This window comes from Python bivittatus, unplaced genomic scaffold, assembly GCF_059951505.1.
Source record: "Python bivittatus isolate LINGU-HERP-01145 unplaced genomic scaffold, Pbiv_v1 ctg000350_np1212, whole genome shotgun sequence".
In the NCBI taxonomy this organism is placed as follows: Eukaryota; Metazoa; Chordata; class Lepidosauria; order Squamata; family Pythonidae; genus Python; species Python bivittatus.
The window spans coordinates 42,066,041-42,084,407 of NW_028277074.1; the positions used below are offsets into that span (position 1 = coordinate 42,066,041).

At 38.2% G+C, this 18,367-nt stretch overlaps 1 protein-coding gene across 1 annotated transcript in view; it reads left to right on the top strand.

Annotated features, from left to right (window-relative positions):
• Positions 1-13,618: 13,618 nt before the first annotated feature.
• Positions 13,619-18,367, top strand: part of GABRB3 (gamma-aminobutyric acid type A receptor subunit beta3) — a 126,906-nt gene continuing 122,157 nt past the window's right edge. Inside the window, exons 1-3 of the mRNA XM_088145010.1 lie at positions 13,619-13,746; positions 14,057-14,148; positions 14,310-14,377. Of these exons, the coding sequence (XP_088001136.1) occupies positions 13,667-13,746; positions 14,057-14,148; positions 14,310-14,377 (240 nt within the window). The 5' untranslated portion in view covers positions 13,619-13,666. The remainder of the gene's footprint in view (positions 13,747-14,056; positions 14,149-14,309; positions 14,378-18,367) is intronic.

The following is an 18,367-nucleotide window of genomic DNA, read 5'->3' on the forward strand; positions in this document are numbered from 1 at the left end:
GTTTGGAATTCCAGCACTTTGGTCAAACTTTCCTGGCTGGCTCTTCGTTTGTTTTTTCCAAATGCTGCAGCCTCAGTCCCTTTCATCAGCCAGTCCATTCTGCAGATATCTCTTTCTGACCCACTTGCACCTGCTGGGTATTCAGTTGCAGATTCCCCTTTCCTCTACCAATCCTCTCTCTGGGAGAAGAAGGGGCACAGTTTACAGTCATGCATTATAGGCTTGGTGTAGATCATAGAAAATTGAGACAAAGACAACCAAGAGCAGCAAAAGCATCACATCTATGGTTTTTAAATTCTTCAGTTTTACATAAACATATAATCTCTGAATGTGCTCAAGAAAAATGCAATGGCTACTTTGCATAGCATGACTGTGTGTCATTTTATGTTAAGTGTGAGGGGATCAGAAGATGAGGCTGCATGCAAGCTGTCTCATGGACCTTTTCCAGTTCTTAGGCTATATTTTATGCTTTGTTCTTTGTGTGATAAGCATTTTTGGAATCCCCAGGGCATGCAGGCATTCATAAATCTTGTCTACAGGTTGGATATGCTATTGTTTTGCTAATGGTTTTCTCGCTGGTTCTGAGAATAAGTTCATTTCTGGAAACCAGCATATATTGAGAAGTCAGGTGTTATCTTCAGGAGTCATGCTAGTAGCTGGATAGCTCTGCTGTTTTTCTTCTTGATGTTTGTTGTACTATAATTGCTTCCCAGTATAATCAGGGTTATCCTTATCTCTTCAGCAGTTCAGTTTGACCTTTTTCTTTTCTGGCCTGAAGCAGTGCTAACTTCTATACGTTCACACAGGCTCACTGATCCTTATGTCATAGAAATATAATATATAATATAGCCTTCTATGGTTATAGAGGTGTGGACCTTCTGAAGGAGTCTGAAAGGAGGAACTCTGAGCATGTGGCCCAAAACTGGTTCTCTGTCTGTGCTGTAAGTCATCTACATCGGACTGCAAATAATGATTTCCAGAAAGGCAGTGTCAGCCATCTTTCATTACATTTTCCTTAACGAAGATTCTCCAAAGACTTGTAGTATTAGTTACAGAAGCAGAAGGAATGCAGTGTTGTTTCTGAATATCTATATGCATCTATTTTTGTTTTATTTATTATGTATTAGATTTATATCCTGCCTTTCCTCTAGGAGCACATAGCACTCCCTCATCCATTTCCCCCCCAAACAGCAACCCTGTGAGGTAAGTTGGGTTGAAAATAGCGATGGCCTATTTACCCAATGAGCTTCCATGCCTGAAAGTGGATGTCAGCTTGGGTCTCCCTGGTTATAGGTCCACTATCTTAACTGCTCTGTAACACTGATTGTGTTATATCTGGGCCCATTTAAATACTGTTGTTCAATAATTCATTCATGACAGTAACTGATTCATGAATCAGCCTTATCCAACCCAGAAGCATTAGACAACAACTCTCATAAATCCCCACTAGCAGATATTAAAAACTGTAAAATATAAAGCTCTTTAGATTTTACTGAATGACTTTTCCAACAGTATTTTCTTATTTGTCTCCACATTGCCAAAAGCACTTAGGTTCACTCTGCTATTTTTCTCTGTTCCAATATTTGGTCTTAACCAGTTGGAATGAGGAAGTAAATAATGTTCTTATTGACACAGTACTAAACTGGAAGATCTCAAGAGTCAAACTTTTTAATGTTTAAATAAGTGCTACAGATACAAAGCATACACCCTGCAGCTACGGTCTGAAACTTTTAAGAGTTCCCAGAAGAAATGAATTCTAAAGAGCTGAAGTCCACTTAGCCATGAAAAAGCGCTTAAAGCTGTAGTAATTTAGACAATGTTCTTTGAAGAGATGACCAAGCACCTTTATTGAATGTAGAATGCAACAACATGTCATATTCTTTTGCTCCTGGTTCAACTTTTGAGTGCATAAGGGGAAAATGTTCTGAGAAGGCTTCCCACCCTCTTTTCTGGTGTAGTCCTTGTGTTGCTACAGTATGTGCAGCTCATATTGGTTTATGCTCTCTGGCTTCCATTCAGACATATAAGAATACCAGTTAAAATCATATTCTATCTGGTGCTGTTAATAACACTATAGTAGCAATTTTTAAAGAGGAAGAAGTCATAATGACAGTTACAATAACTCTGTCTTCCAAAAATGCAAACTCAATCACATGACAGTCAGAAAACTGAATCTGCATCTTCTATGCTATTATGTTTTAAATTTTCTAATGTACAATAATGATCTGGTAGATATAATTTGTGAACAGAAGACTGATAGCATGGGTCTGTTTTCTATCTTAATTATTAATCGTATTGATAATTATAAATATTAAAGATGGCAAGACCTGAGGCTGATTTAGGGTATATTAAATACAGAGTGAAGTTGTGATCTATGTTTATATACCGTATTTCAAAAACAATTTCTATGGATTCTACTGATAATGATTTTTTTTTAATTGCCTCTTACATTTTAGAAGGCCAGACAGCAGCAAATGAAAGGAAATATTGGAACCTGAAAGATTGTCTGCACTGCCAGCTATTATCCGAGAATGATCCCTACTATAATTTTGGGAATCCAGATTAAAATATTTACACATTGGAAAGCACTTGATCTTAAAATAAAACATACTTAAATTTCAAGGCTGTACTTTTTTTTTCTTGTAACATGCACATGTATTCATCCAAACTAAGTTTCCAGGCAGTTGTGATATACAATCCATTTTGATTCCATTTCTATAACAAAAGTGGAGTGTTTTAACTCATTGGGAACTGAGAAAATTTTTTAATTTGCAAGGTTACTTCCAAGTATGTCATACCAGTGGCTTGGTGATAATGTGTCAGATAGTTTTACTGCCATGTTTATGAGAGCAGAAAATGTGAGAGATACAATAAAACAACAATGAATACTATAATATTATAATCATATGCAAATTAGATATCAGAATTACTTAAAAATATACTGAATGCTTTCTGAATATCAAGTAAATAATTTTTTTTGTTTTAAAAAAACTTCTCTACCAGAGTTACCAAATTATAAAGTCCTCCTACATAAGTATTTCATGTCTCTTATATATATTTTGTGCTTAGAGAAGGAAATCTGTAAGTGTGTGTATTAAAGCAAAATCATTCTGATTTTCAGCACTTTTAGTGATAATGCAATCAGTGCCAGTGATATTTATTAACATCTTGTAAGTTTCACATGCTATATTTTGTTTTTGCTATTGTAAGGATTGATCCCCTTGAGAAGTCTTAAGATTTTAGTATCAATTTAAAAAATAAAAAACCTAAGGTATTTGCTAGAAAGAGTACAATGTGGACAGTATATCATATGAAGCTATGAAATAATATTATGTGCAAATTGGGAGTCTGAGTACCTTTAGCTTTCTCCAGATGGTATAACTGGGATGTTAAAGATCAGTGCTGATGACTTAAGGAATATAGATTTAAAAAAACCTAAGCTATTTAAAAAACTGTTTTACAATGTAAACTGAACTATGCTTTTCATTTCATCTTTTGTTTTCAAAGTAGAAATGCAGGTCATTTTACACACAGACACACACACAGGCTGTACCAAAAGTTAGGCCCCACAGGCCAACCGCAATATTTTATTAATTTTATTAACATTTTTTCAGAGAAATGTTTCTGTACTTAGGAATGTTCAAAGGACATGCATCAAATGAGTAAGGAAGTGTACAGAAGAAATGGCAACCAGTATGAACACTGAATGTAATTTGCATAATAAATTGTCTATGGGGCCTGACATTCTGTATAGCTCATGTCTGTGTGTGTATGTGTGTACAGGTGTGTGTGTGTTTGTGTATACACATATGCCACTGTGAGGTAGTGGTTAAGAGCTAGACTACAAGTGGGGAGACTCAGATTCTAGTCCTCCCTTGCGCATGGAAGCCAACAGCTGAATGACTTTGGCCCAGTCACTCTGGCCCAAAGCTGAAAAACATTTCCCTACCAGCATATCTCCATAACCTTTAGTGAAGAGGCCTTCCCATTACAGTGGATCCATTTGGCCAGAATAATAATACATTCATTCATAGCATTTATTTTTTAAAACTGTTTTTCTACAATTTTAGCCAAATGGTGTGGCCAAATAACAAAGAGTACATTGTAAACTACTAAAAAAGGAACAACTATAACAATTAATAGACTCATTTGTTTCATAATTATGGAAGTCTTGCCTGAAACCAAAATCACCCAATTTCTAATACAATGGTTGATGCAGAAACATTTCTTCAATTCTCTTGAAAGAAGATTGTTAGAGGCTAACAAGGGATGGTGGGGGAAAGCAATGAAAAGTAAAGCAAGCAGTCATTCAAAAAGTAATATACATGGGAAATATGGATTAAATATAGACTTTTTCTTATTTTTAGGAATGCTGCTGAGGAGAACAAAAAATTATATGCCATTTATGCTGCAAGGTGAGTACTAAAAACTGTTTCCCTAACTGTAGTGTTCTCTATAAGGCCTTTTAAACTTATGCTGCTACGTGCATAAACTTAGATGACTCCGGAAATGTAAGCTGCTCTCTATATATGCAATGTAATAGCAAACTTGAATAGTCAAATCCAGCCACTTTGGAAGAAAAATAAACTACCATAAAACAGGGAATGATTTCTACATCCTATAGGATTTCTCTGTATTTGCAAATACTTTCATATTTTATTCACAAATAATATTTGCCAAAAAAGCGAAAAGCTTCTTTAATGACCTAAGAAATATTTGTGAACAGTACTGGGATAGAAATATGAGATCAACTTGCTGTAACTCATTTTTGTCTTAATCAAAATTTCAGGTTCCACAAGAATCCCAACTATTTTGAATTGCTTTTGTTTTATAGAAGTGTTATGACAGCTATTAAATCACAGCTAACTAAAATCCTGAATTATTTTATTAAAGATTTCTATGTGTAATCTAGGTTAAGTCACACCTTAATTAACTCTGATTTTCTTCTGGCTATCACACTGTTTATATCTCATGGCTGGGCTCATTTTGATTTTCTTCTGCAGTTTAGACATAAAGAGAATGATGTGCAAACATCCATCCATTTTTAAAATAATTATAAAGGTAAAGCATTTTTATCTCACTCTTAATCCAAAAAAGATTTCCAGAGCAGTTTACATGCATTTAATAAATACAGCCTGTCCCTATTCATAGGTTTACAATCTAATAAGCACCAAACAAATAGAAAAAGGGATCTGGATAGGAACTGGAAAAACAATAGCTCAGGGATCAGTTCTTAAAAGTCATACAGTAAAGAATAGCTGCAGACAGTTCAGGGATACAAGGAACCTAATGGAGTTGTCCTTTCAGCAGAGCTCATGCAAAAGCTGTACTTTCCATTTCATCTCCCTCTTCCACATTCACCTCCAGCACCTTTTTGCTTAAAATTTCAGCTGTTTATTCCCCATGAGCAAACATGCATTGTTTTCCCCCATAAAAGAAAGCCCTAATGGGTTAACGGTTCGGAATAGAACATAGAGAAAAAAGGGTTAAGCACACCCTTCCCCTCCACCCCCCCGCCACACTTCCCCCCCCAAACTGAAAATGCGTTTGGTATATGAGGAAAAAAAGCACACAAGTACATATTGTGCCTTGCTTAGTACTCAAAAAATGATGCATTTTAAAAATAAGTAATCCAAATATATGGCTATTCATAGAAGCTGACATTTCTTTTCTTGAAGATTCCTCCCCGATTAATAGGTTTTTGGCTATTTATCCAGTTGCTGTTTATAACATATAGCTTATAACATGTAGGGCACCTAAATAATTTTTTTTAAAAACCTGTCTCTCTCTCTCTCTCTTTCTCTCTCTCTCTCTCACACACACAGATAAATAAATAAGTAAATAAGAAGTTGCTGGGCTGCTTCTAATTATATACGTATGTCTTTTATTTGTGCCCAAACTGCATATTCAGGCACTGTCCTGCAGCAATATTCTATGAGGTGTTCTATACATTTATGTCATGGGGTTGACCTGTCTTACCATATATTCAATAGGAGGCCAGCAGTGGAAAATTCCATGTTCATGACCATATGATAATCAGTGACAATTATGTCACTGATTAATTTCAAAGATCAGAGAAGCAAACACAATGCTCATCAACAAGCATGAAATTACCATAATGTAACACAATCAGGTGAATATTCAAAGATGTAAAATAATTAAACACAGATTTAATCCTGGTCAACAGTACTGTAAAAAGAGCTGGTAAAGGTGGGGCAACACGTCAACTGCAGTTTTGACTCTCTTACACACATATAATTTTGCCTTGCAAAATTTTAGGACATTTCAGATTTACCACAACTTAATAATGCCGCGATAGATAGATACAGTAGGCAGGCAGGCAGGCAGGCAGGCAGGCAGGCAGGCAGGCAGGCAGGCAGATAGATAGATAGATAGATAGATAGATAGATAGATAGATAGATCTGTAGTACTTTTTAAAATGATCTGCCAGAAGTTCTCTTGACACATGGTAGATTCTCTTCATCTTCTTAGCCTCTAGATTAGTAACTAGAGGCCCCCACTCTCCTGGCCTTCCGGAAGAGCGTGAAGACCTGGCTCTGCCACCTGGCAGGGGGATCTAATGGGGGCTTGCAGCACTGGGGGTGGTTGGTGGTTTGATGATGCTTTCCTCGTCTTTTAACCCTAGACAGATAGATGGATGGATGGATGGATGGATGGATGGATGGATGGATAGATAGATAAAATGTTTTATTGTTTTTATCATTTTTTAATGTGTAACCTGCCTAGAGAGTGAGATGGGCAGCGTATAAATTTAATAAATAAATAAATAACAAAACAAAACAAAACAAAACAAAACTACAAAGTAGTCTGAACTCTTAGGATTTCAGGGGGATAGATGAGTGGGTATCAGATTTGTCTAAGCCCCTTCCAGTTTAAAACTATAATGCAAAAGGTAGCATTCATGAAGCAATTTCTGATAAACCCAGACAGATCTAAAAATGGGTGGAATCACAGGTAACTGTCTTAAAGGAAATGACAGATGTGTGGAAATGATCCTCACTTAAGAAGACTACGTGTAGCATTCATCCCTTACAATATCAATTCCTGCCACTGTGATAACTAAATTATACAAATGCATTTCTACCTATCTCATTATGGCAGACATGGGGAATTTTCTGGACCGTATGCCTAAGCCAGTCCGTAAAGCTTCCCTTTTTGAACCGTTCTTTCATCATACTCCAACAGTTACCTCTCTTCTAAAGCCCCTATATCTGTCTTTCTACTCCTTTTTTATGGTCCTGAGCCATCCACCACCCCAAACTAGGCTTCCAACTCTGTATCCTTAGGAAAAAAAAGGGGGAAAGGCTTTCATCGCCCATCAGCAGAGATCAGAATTTTCCCCAACCCACAAGGCTTTAAAATAGGCTTTGACAACAAGGTTTTGCTAACAGTGGATGCTATTTTTGTTCTTCATTGTCATTCTGGGAGAATTTTTAAGGGCTTGTTGCTACAGAATGAAGAGTTAAGCTTTGCCTTCCAATAGAATGACTCCTCCTGTTGTCTTCACTGATTTCAGTGGAAATTTCAAAACCTCATTGCTATGCAGTTCATTTTCTAAAAGGATTGCCATTTGGGTAGGAAAGCATTAATCCCCAGTACTCCCCTCACCTTCTATGGCTATTAGGATTTAAAACAGCCATCATTGTTATCAATGGAAAATGCTTAAAAGTCTAGTTGTAGTATGTTTGGGTATGTGATTAAATTAATGAAGGAATACAGCATAAATGTGTATCTGCATGGGAAATATTGAGGTAGGACATACATTTACAGTGAGTTATTCCTGTCTGCCTTGTTCACAGAATTGTGGAACTCTGGAATAATTTTACCAACAGGGCATTAGTCCTATTGTGCTGAATTGACTGAAAGTGAAATGCTGAGTGACATCTTTTATTTACTTTGAACTTCATAAAACTACTTCTATGAATTCAGTGGGGAGCAAAATTCTAAGTTTATCTACTCTATGGTAACTTCTTCTGAGATTAATGGATTTTACAGGTATATATGGATCAAACTGCAGCTTCAGACTGACCAGTAATTAAGGCTGACGGTGCATGGAAATGATTCTAAAATGATGCGTTTCTTAAAGGATAAGTACTAAAGAAATCAGGATTTTTGTTTGCTTTAGTCCTTCTTTCACAGCAGTTACATTTGTTTACTAGAATAGTTTGTAATTAAACCATAATGTTAGTTTTTTTTCAAAATTCTCAATGCAGCTAAATGTAGATATTATTATATGGATATTAAAGAAAGCTCTGGGCTACATAAATAGATGTTATCAACTCTGTTTTTTTATATAATTTCACCCTGAAGAGTAGAAGGTTGAGTAACATGGTATACTATAGTAAATAAATAATAGCATTCCCTTTTAATATCTGAAAAGACCAGGTTACTATTTAAGTTGGAACAAATTAAGGCCATAATCCAAACAAGAGTATCTCTATCACATAGAAAGCCCAAAGAATGTATCTTTGTTATTTGCTTGTCTGGGTCTTACGGGAATATTTCAATGTGTGCAATTTAAAAATTCTTGGGTTGTTTATCCTTGCCTATCTTGGCTGATTGATTTATCTGAAGATATGTGATCAAGATACATGGCTAGGGAGAGGAACAAATGCATCCTTAGAACAAACTCTAGTATTGGTATTGTAAGACCTTTATTTTTTAGAAAAGCACATCCTGATCCCCATTATTTTAGACAACTACTATTCATTCTCAAACCTGTATTTTTTGGATAAAGTTTCTGGGCATGTAGTAGTATTTAAGTCCAGGAGTTATGTGGTGGGACACATTATCTAGAGACTTTCTGCGTTAGGCCTAGTTTTGATGCTGAAACAGATTTAATCACATTGATAGATTTACTGAGAACAAAGTAGGAGACTGATGTCCTTGTTAGTTCTACTGAATCTTTTAGCGCCCGCAATACTACTGACCATGGTTTGTGTATGTATAAAAATTAAAATGCAAACAGTAGTGGTAGCAGAAAGACACACGTTATTATGGTTCCTATTCTTGTTTGAGAGCCCTTCCCATAAACTATGTAGCTTAGGGTATCAATAATAAACATCTGGCCCATGGACACTGGGCTGTAATTTCTATCAGCATTACCACTGTCCCTGTTGCTAGGCCAGACTAAATTCTTGAAAGCCACATGTTGTTCCTCCCTGGGTTACTTAACATTGATATAGTAGTATCGGGAAATAAAATATTTGGGATATATTGTCGCCTATATGTGGTGATGGGTAATTCTTCATTTAATGAACCCATTGATTAAATTTTCTGAATTAATTTCTGGAAGCTGTTAACTGGCTATAAAAAGTTCATAAAGGAAACAGGCTCTAGAATAGGTTTCAACTTGTTCCAAATGGGATAGTAGACTTTTTAAAGAATAAAGTACATGGTCTGAGGTTATTCCTAATAGTCAACCTAGGTGACAATCATAGGCAAGAGTATCTGTTATTTTATATAAAGGTCATGGTTTTTTCCCATGTTTTAAATCAAGGACTATAGAAAAATCCCAATCTTTTTACTAATGAGATAATGTGTTTGGTACATTTTAATATATTTTTATTTTAACATTTAATTGCAATACATGAAATGATATTATAGTATTGCAAGCCACATTGACTAGGCATTAGAAGGGTCAGTTAACATTTTCAATGTGCATTTAAAATTATAAATTAAAATGGTAAACGTTCTATCTCACCCATTGAAACCAGTTGTTCAGCCCCTCCATTGAAACAGAAGGATTTTAGATAAAACCTGAACAAGAAAAGAAAAAAGCAAACATGAAGGTCAGAGGCAGCAACATCATTGATTTCAAAGCTCTTCAGAAAAACAGTTACACATACACTTGCTATGGTACAGTTTGAATTAGAGAAAAACCACCTATGCCAGATAGTTATGTTGGCTAGTGCCATCACTAGTGTACCTTACCTCCATTTGCAAATACTTTCTGAATATAAATTGAGAGTATTTTTAATTTTGGTTTAAAGTTATGCAAAGATAAAGGTTTTTAACATTAGATTATTTCCTGGGGAATAAAAGGAAGAGAAGCCAAAGACTTAGCACAGGATGCAGCTTTGACTGAAATTCTAGGAACAATTACCCAGTTTTACTCTAGCTTAACTTGGACCATGATAAAGATATGAACTGTCTTACATAATTTTATACAAAGATAATTCCACTGTACTCAGTTGGGCATAGCTTCAAGTCAATGTTCATAGGATCTGGTCTGGTACTGAGAATGTTACCAGGGCACAAATGAGGTTATGGTGATGTGTACTTGAAAGTAAGATCCCATGACATGGCGGGCTTCTAATATTTCACTTGTTTTCAACGTAACTGAAACATACCATCTTCTGTCCAAAGAACTTTTAATACATGTATAATTTGTAAAGTGTTAACGAGGAAATAAAAACATAAAGAAGCAAATATCAATATCCATAATCAATTAATTTTTTCCTCACACAGATTTCCAGCAAACAGAAATTTTGTAAGAATGCTAAATGGGGAAATAACCTTAATTAGATAAATATAACAGATTTTACACATTTCACCTAAGTGTTGCTTTGTTCACACCTTACATTTCCTTCCAAATTGCCTATATGGGGCATTACTCAGAAACACAGATCTCGTGTTTTCTTTTAAAAATACTTCACTTAAGAAAACATATATTATAAATTTCAAAAAGAATATACATAATAAAAGCAAAAGGAGACCTTGGCTGTATGTTACATTTAGTGCAGCATTTTGCTCCTTTAAAAAAGGAATATGACTAACATATATTGATAACTTTGCCTTCCATAAACAACCCCTCCCCCCCAAAAAAAGTTAAGCAGTATGAGTTGGTGGTTTTCACTGCATCTTATGATAGCACAAATCTATCCTATTCTTTCCTGAATCTCCTACCATTTAGCTTCATTGTATGATCCTATTTCTACTCAAAGGGGAAAAAAGTTTCTTTATCCATTTCTCTGCATCACATTTTATATGCTTCTTTCATGTCTTCCTTATTTGCCTTTTTTTGTCTATCTTTTTCTGTCCTGACCCATTTCTAATACATACTTTTCTAGATGCACAATCTGTGGATGATTGCATCAATGAAACCAGGACAGTCAAATCTGAACTGAGCCTAAAGCCATATAAATAAGCCCTTTGTCTGGGCTGTCATTGAGTAAGAAATTCTTGAGTATTTTGTATTTGAGAGGCCAAAATATCTTAGGTTATCCTTGAGTTGAATATTCCATGAATTATCCAGCACAGTATTAATTCTCTCTCTCTCTCTTAGCCCTGATTGTACTCATAATTCACATATTTAGGCTAATCTAGGTAATTTAATAATCGAATTTTATAATCGAATTTAGGTAAATCTAATGCTGCCAATGATAATTTCTGCTCTGATATGTGATTTTCAACCAGATTTTGTTGCAGACAAAGTCACCTGTCCTGATCTGCTTTCCCAATCCTGATTGCTCATTACCCAGGATGCATTTATCAATTTCAAAAAGATTCACACATTTCTGAAATCTCCTTCATGAATTACAGTATAACCTTAAAAAAACCTTCACATGAATAAATAGGCAATAAGGCATGACTCCGTCTCCAAGATCATGTGGCTTTCCACTTCTGCCATTTACTCACAGAGCATGGGGAACTGTGGAGGAAACCTGCAGAGAGAGAGACCTACATCAACAGACTTCCTACTGCAGATGTTTACATTCAGTGCATGGACAGGGCCCTTCCACTGGCTACTCATGAACGGGACTTCTCTGGTAGTTCATTTTAATTTACCTCTGAAAACTAGATGTTGTGCCAAAAGAAAGGTTAGGTTTTAAAACATTTCAGGAGATCCAGCAAAGAAAAGATAGCTTCCTAAATAATTAGGAGGTTAATTAAAGATAAGGTGATAGAGGAGCAAGAGTCTTTGTTAGAAAAGATACAGCAGGCTGTAGGAGTACAGATACCATTGTAAGAAATATTCATTTAGAGATTGGTAGGGCAGAAGAAAGAGTTAGCGCTTCGTCAGGAAGCACACAAGTGTTTGTGTATATGTGTAGGGTTTTGCTGTTCCTAGAATTTAGGCGTTGCTGCTAGGTGGATATGACATTTCCGTGCTGCCAGCTATTTCTTTTCACAAAATCCAAAAAGAAGTTGGAAGATAATTTGTGATCACATTCAATGTAACACAGGGAACAAAATGCAAAGCATCATTGGCCTGCTCTCAGCTACTTCAGCTCTTAGAGAAACAAAAATCTCATCTCATCTCTTCCCCACTTAGCACAAAAAGGAAATAAAATAATTGCTTGTATTTCCCAATCATTTCCCAATCACTTATTCACATGTGTTCATTTACTGACAATAATAAATTCCAAGCCATTCCTATAAAGGGGAGCTGCAAAGCCATCAAGGTACCTTTTGCCTGTAAAGACCTGCCAGGGCAGCTAAAGCTCCTGGACTAGTGCAGAATGCTCCATTAGGCAGCACTCAAGGCACTGCAGTCCACTAGTAGTCCATGAGAGTATCACCCCCCCCCCCCAACAGTCCTAAAATGATGACTGGGTGCCGGCCACCATCATTCCTGGAAGGTGGAGGAAGGAAAAAAGAGTAGGACTTAGAAGTCAGGGAAGAGTGGCTGCTGATTTATTGTGGATATTCTCTGAAGTGGTTGAGCTGCAAAAAGTAAGATAAGCATACAAATGTTATCAATGAATGAATCTCAGCAGCTGCTAAGGCAGAGTTTATTAGGGACGTGGAAGCAAATCACGGATAATGAGCAGTTTATTGGAAAGAGCAGAGCGCAGGTAGCCTAGTCCCCGACTAAGAACCTCGACGGGACTTCGAAGCTGCCCTTCGACTGCTCAGAGTCAGGGCAGGCAGCCAGGGCTAGCCAGGCCGCGAGGTCAGAGGACAGGCGCAGCTCCTCCCGGGCCCCGGGTCTGCGCCTCCCCAGCCAGCTTCCCCTCGGGAGTGCGCGGAGGGACCGGCCCTCTTCCGCCCGCAACGCCTCGGGGGCAGTTTCACCTGTGGCTGGTGCTCCCCGCGGCCGTGGCTCGCTTAGCGCCTGGCTTCGCGCTCCCGTGTGCGCCCACAGATCGGTCTCGCCGCCAGCTGCCGCCTTAGTGGAGGCAGCAAAGCGGCGGCGGCGGCGGCGAGGGGCAGTGGGGGTGGGGAAGGCTGCTGGTGATTCCCGCCGGAGAGGGAGGGAGACGGAGGTGGACGCAATCGGGACAAAGCGTCCGGGCGACACGGCTCGTGGGTGCTTCCGTGGCAATCCATGGATGCCGTCCACGGCCGGCAGAACTCTCCTCGGGGGAGGAGGAGGAGGAGGAGGAGGAACCCCTCGGAGCCCCACAGCCGCGTCTCGCCAGTGCCCTGAGCAGCAAATCCGAGCCTCGGCGCGGCGAGGCAGGCGGCCGGGTGGGGTCCTGCTGGAGCGGGCGGGCGCGCGCGTGGGGAGAGGGGGAGGAGAAGCCCTCCTCAGCCTCTCCTCCTGAGCTTCGCAGCGCTACCGGGAGGGGGACGCGCCGGAGGAGGGGAAAGGGACGCTCGCCTCCGCCTCTTCCTCAGCGGCTCTCGGGCAGCCGGAACCGCACGCGGCGGCGGCGGCTGCAGCGGCGGCGGCGGCAAGGGAGCCCGGAGCGGAGGGATGTGGGTCTTTGGGGGAGGCAGGCTCTTCGGCTTCTTCTCCGCTCCCGTCCTGGTGGCCGTGGTCTGTTGCGCCCAGAGGTAGGAGCAGCGGCTGGCGGGGAGGAGGGGAGGGGACCCGGCAAGGAAGGCTGCGCCTCGCTGAGGAACCGAACTGACCAGACCTTTCCTACAACCTCTTTCCCTTCCTTACTCCTCCTGCTTTGCTGTCTCTTCCTCCTTTCGACTTCTGTTTCCTCGCCTTCTGTTGTCCCGGCCGAAATCTTTGGCCCATCCTGCTACTTCACTTTCCTATCCCTCTGCCATCTCTTCTGACTTCTCTGATGCCCTCGCCCATGTCCGCCAATCCTGCTTCCCTGCCCGGCTTCCCCTCAAACTCCTTCTTCCACAGTGTGAACGATCCTGGGAACATGTCCTTCGTGAAAGAAACTGTGGATAAATTGTTGAAAGGCTACGACATTCGCCTCAGACCGGATTTTGGAGGTGAGAGGCCCTGGGGAGGCTCCCGTAGTCCTCCCTTGGTGTTCTGGGTGTGAGTTAAACGGGTTGGGGTGGGGGTTCTGCCCAGGAAGACGAAAGCCCCCCAGCCCCTGGGCGCCTGGCAACCATATGTCAAAATGACGCCGTCTCTTTTTCTTCATTAGGCCCCCCAGTGAATGTCGGGATGAACATAGATATTGCCAGTATTGACATGGTCTCTGAAGTCAACATGGTGAGTAGACCTCGGGTTATTTCCACCTGAAAATGAGACAGTGTTGCCTCAAATGGATGGATTTTTATCTGATTCTGAATTTTGGAAGTGTGGAATGCTGGTTTTTTTTTTTTTTTTTGGTGGGGACTGAAACAGATGGAAGAAGAGGCCCTTTCAGCAGGCGGATAAAGCGCTATTGACAAAACACCTCCCTTGTATTTCCTTCAGTGGCTGGAAAGTTTGTGCAAGGGTCTAAAACAAACCAGGTCAGTTGCTAACCTGGGTTTTTTATCCACTGGTCCCTAAACTGCAACCTAGCGTACCACCCCCCATGATGGCTTTGGATGCTACATTTCCTCTGCCGAGAGAGACCTTGCCTTGATTTGGGAAGTTATAATGCACCAAAATCAAGTGTAATGGCTGGCTGGGTGTGCCATATGCAGTTAGTTCTTGGATGGCAGCAGAGTAGACGGCATGCTGAAGGGTACTGAAGGGACTACTGTACAGGAGAGTCAGATTCTAGAGTGCTGTCTCAGGTGCTGAAAAGGAACTTCAGTCGTCTCCCTGCATCTGTTGTTCCTGCTGTTTGTTGGGCTTGCAAATGTCACTACAGCCAGAGCTCTAGTGCCTGTCTTTGTTATTGTCTAAGTCACAACCCCATCCTTCTAAAACAAAAACCCACTCTCTCCTCTAAGGCGTATGTGCAGCTTTGCTAGCATATTGCTAACTGGGTTCATGTTAAGTTTACTTCACTTTAATTTTGTCATGGGCATAAGTGTATACATGTCTACTCCAAACCAAGCTGCAGTGATTTCAGTAGATCTTTACTTCCGGATAAGTTTGCAGTTTTAATCACTTATTTAAAACAAAAATTACATTAGAAGAATGATTTTACTAACAGTTAGGAAGCTTTTTTCCAAATATGTGTATGTGTGTGTAGGGGAAAATAGGATATGTATAAAAGCAGTCTATTAATTTTATTGCACGTCCTTAAGATACAGCTTTAAAATGTATTAATACTGAGTCTAAACTGGTCTAGAAAAATAATGCTTAGAGTATTTATGTAAAAAACCACAAGGTATTTAAATATGTAAAACATAATGGATTTTACTTTGTTTAATTCCTATTTTATATAGTAATTCTTAATAGTAAGGATACTATATTCCCCAATCACTGGGGAATGCTGGAAATGATATAAGCAGAAATAACATACATAAATGTTCTCTCTCTCCCTTTTACACACAGAGACAATTTCAAAGAATAAATAGAACAAATATTTAGAAATTTGCCAATTTAAAATGCTTCAGGAAACACATAATACAAGTGTACAATAAAACTGGATTAAATTAATTTTCCTGTTACTTAAAATTTATATAAATATAAATATATAGTATTTGTTAATTGACTAAAACTGTACATTACAACTGGAATTAGTATTAAAATACATTTTAGAAATTGTCTGAAAAAAACATACGAAGATAGATTTTGTGGAGAGAAAACATACTAAACACATGAGCCCATGAATTGCTACCAAGTAAATAAAGGCAAAAGATTGATTTATTATATATACTTTTTAAGCCTCTAAATGATTTGTGAGCTTCAGAGTCTTACGTTTAAAAGCAAAGTTTAAATTTCTCTGTGTGTCTATGATTCTTAGTGACACATTATAATGTGAATTAAGAAGAAGGTAGTTTTTTTTCTTATTTTCTGAAATCAGATGTGACACTGATTCTTAATAAGAATCAGGACATTGCTTATCTGCCTGGAAAAGAAAAGTACTTGTGCTTTCATTTTCTTCCCCACATAATATTTTCCAGTGAACTTTCTGATCCTTAATCAAATTTATTTTGGAATAGGAACCCTTTTAGATGGGATGGATAAGTGCTAGGAGTAAGAAGCAGTCAATTGTTCTTCCTGTCCCTCTACTCCTCATGCCTATTACAACTGCCTGTTCCACTAATTTTAATGGGAGTTATTTCTACTTAAATATGTGTAAATGACAACCTAAAGTTCTGATAACTTGCCCTATTTTATTTTATTCTTCAGGAAATGTATATTTAAGTTATATTTCTTTAAAATAGTGGAGGAAGCTTATGTTGAAATATCCACTTCAGTAATATCAGAGTACAATAGTTCTACAATTCAAATTAAAAAAAAAGAAGATACTTTATACTTTTAGTTGCTGTCAGAGCAGAGCAGGAGACTATCTTAGCAGACATTTTACTACACTATATTTGTTAAGATAATGCAACTCAGGAGCAAAAAAGTAATTAAGGGAGAGAAAACAGTCAGCGGTAGGAGAAGTACTCAGATCTTCCTAAGAACAACAAATCTTGAATGAAAATGCTTTTCCAAAAGCTTTTTTTCCTCCCAGGTTCTGGAAAAGCTAGAAAAAGAATTAAAACCTGCTGGGGAATTAGGAAAAAATTGATGGGTAGCAAAGTTAAGTGTTTTCTTCTGCCTGCTGACTCTTCTGTGTAAGTGCCATCAACCCTCTTATTAGCCTCATGAGATCCTATGTTTCCTTTGTGATAACTAGTTCCATCAGCAAATTTAAAAGTTTTTTTAAAAAAAATCTAAATATAATAGTTCAATGAAATGGAAGATGAAAATACTATACGTTTGTCACTCTACGGATACATATACAGCTTTTATTAGATCAAGTTTCATTCTCTCTTAAGACATTTGATCCTTGATTCAAAGCTGTTTGCAGATTTACTGGCAGTGGAAGGACTAGGAGTGCTTTATGACCACCTCTGTCTAGTATGCCAGCTGTGTTCTCTGTTTAAGTGTATTCTTTTTATTGGCTGTGATCAGTTATGTATTAGCAATATCCAGATTCAATATGGTGGGACTGCCCCTGAAAAGATATCCTGATCTGAAATTTCAGGGGATCCAAAATAATGCTGCTTGAGTATACTCTGAGGATGGCTGATAAAACATGTTTATTGCACACTATATAATCACTTACATTAGGTTTTTGTTTTGTTTTTTTTGGCTCCCTTTAGAATATTGGTTCTTACCTTAAAACACTAAGCTGCTAGAAATTTACATACCTTAAAGATTGTCATCTCCTTTAAGGTTCCTATCAGAGATCCTAGTTCAATTTCTGTTCATTGTGGTTGGTCAGACTAGGTCAAAAGGATAGAAACTTTTCAGTTGATATGCCAGTGTTATGAAATATCTTCCTTTAGAGATGTGTCTATTCCCTTAGATAGGTTTTTTCTGTTGCTCACTGAAAGTATGTCTGTGTATGTGTGTATTTGAGGGGGAGCAGATTGTTCAAATCATCGTTTTTTTCCCTCTGCTTCTTTGGAAGGTGTATGTTCTGTTTTCTCTCTTAATTGCTCTATCTTGCTCATCTTTTGTCTATTGTTTATTTTTATTACCTCTTGTTAACCACTTTACATTAAAAAAAAGCTGAGCATGAAAATAATGACGTGATAAATATTCTGGGGAAAATATTTGATAATTAGTAAGTCTTTACTTAATCTACAAACCAGGATATGGCAATCTATCTGTGACTATGGGTATAGTAGGGCCGCTGAGCTCTTTTCTTCTTCCACATTCTTAGGCATGTGTTGATTACAGTGGTCCATTCAATAGGTATAAGGAAAAGCTAGTATATGGCTCCCTTTTAATACATCAGCCTTCCACTATTCCTAGGGCCATGATTCTTGGATTTCTCCTGACTAGCTAAAGAGGAAGATTAATCAAAAGGGTGCTCATTATATTGGAAAATACTACACGAAAGATAATAGGTGTACAAATATGTTTTTTTAAGGCTTCTACCCCACTTCTACTCTGCCCCATACTTTGTTGGTATAATTTTTCTATAATGCTATCATTAGGTTGGTTATCACTTAGCTTTATTTTCTTCTTATTTTTTCCCAGCACCTAGATGTGTGGGCATTATGTGCCTCACCAACTGTTAACTGAATTATAATTCCTAGTATTTTTGATCATTAGCCATGCTGATTGGAGCTCCTGGGAGTTGCAGTGGAACATCAT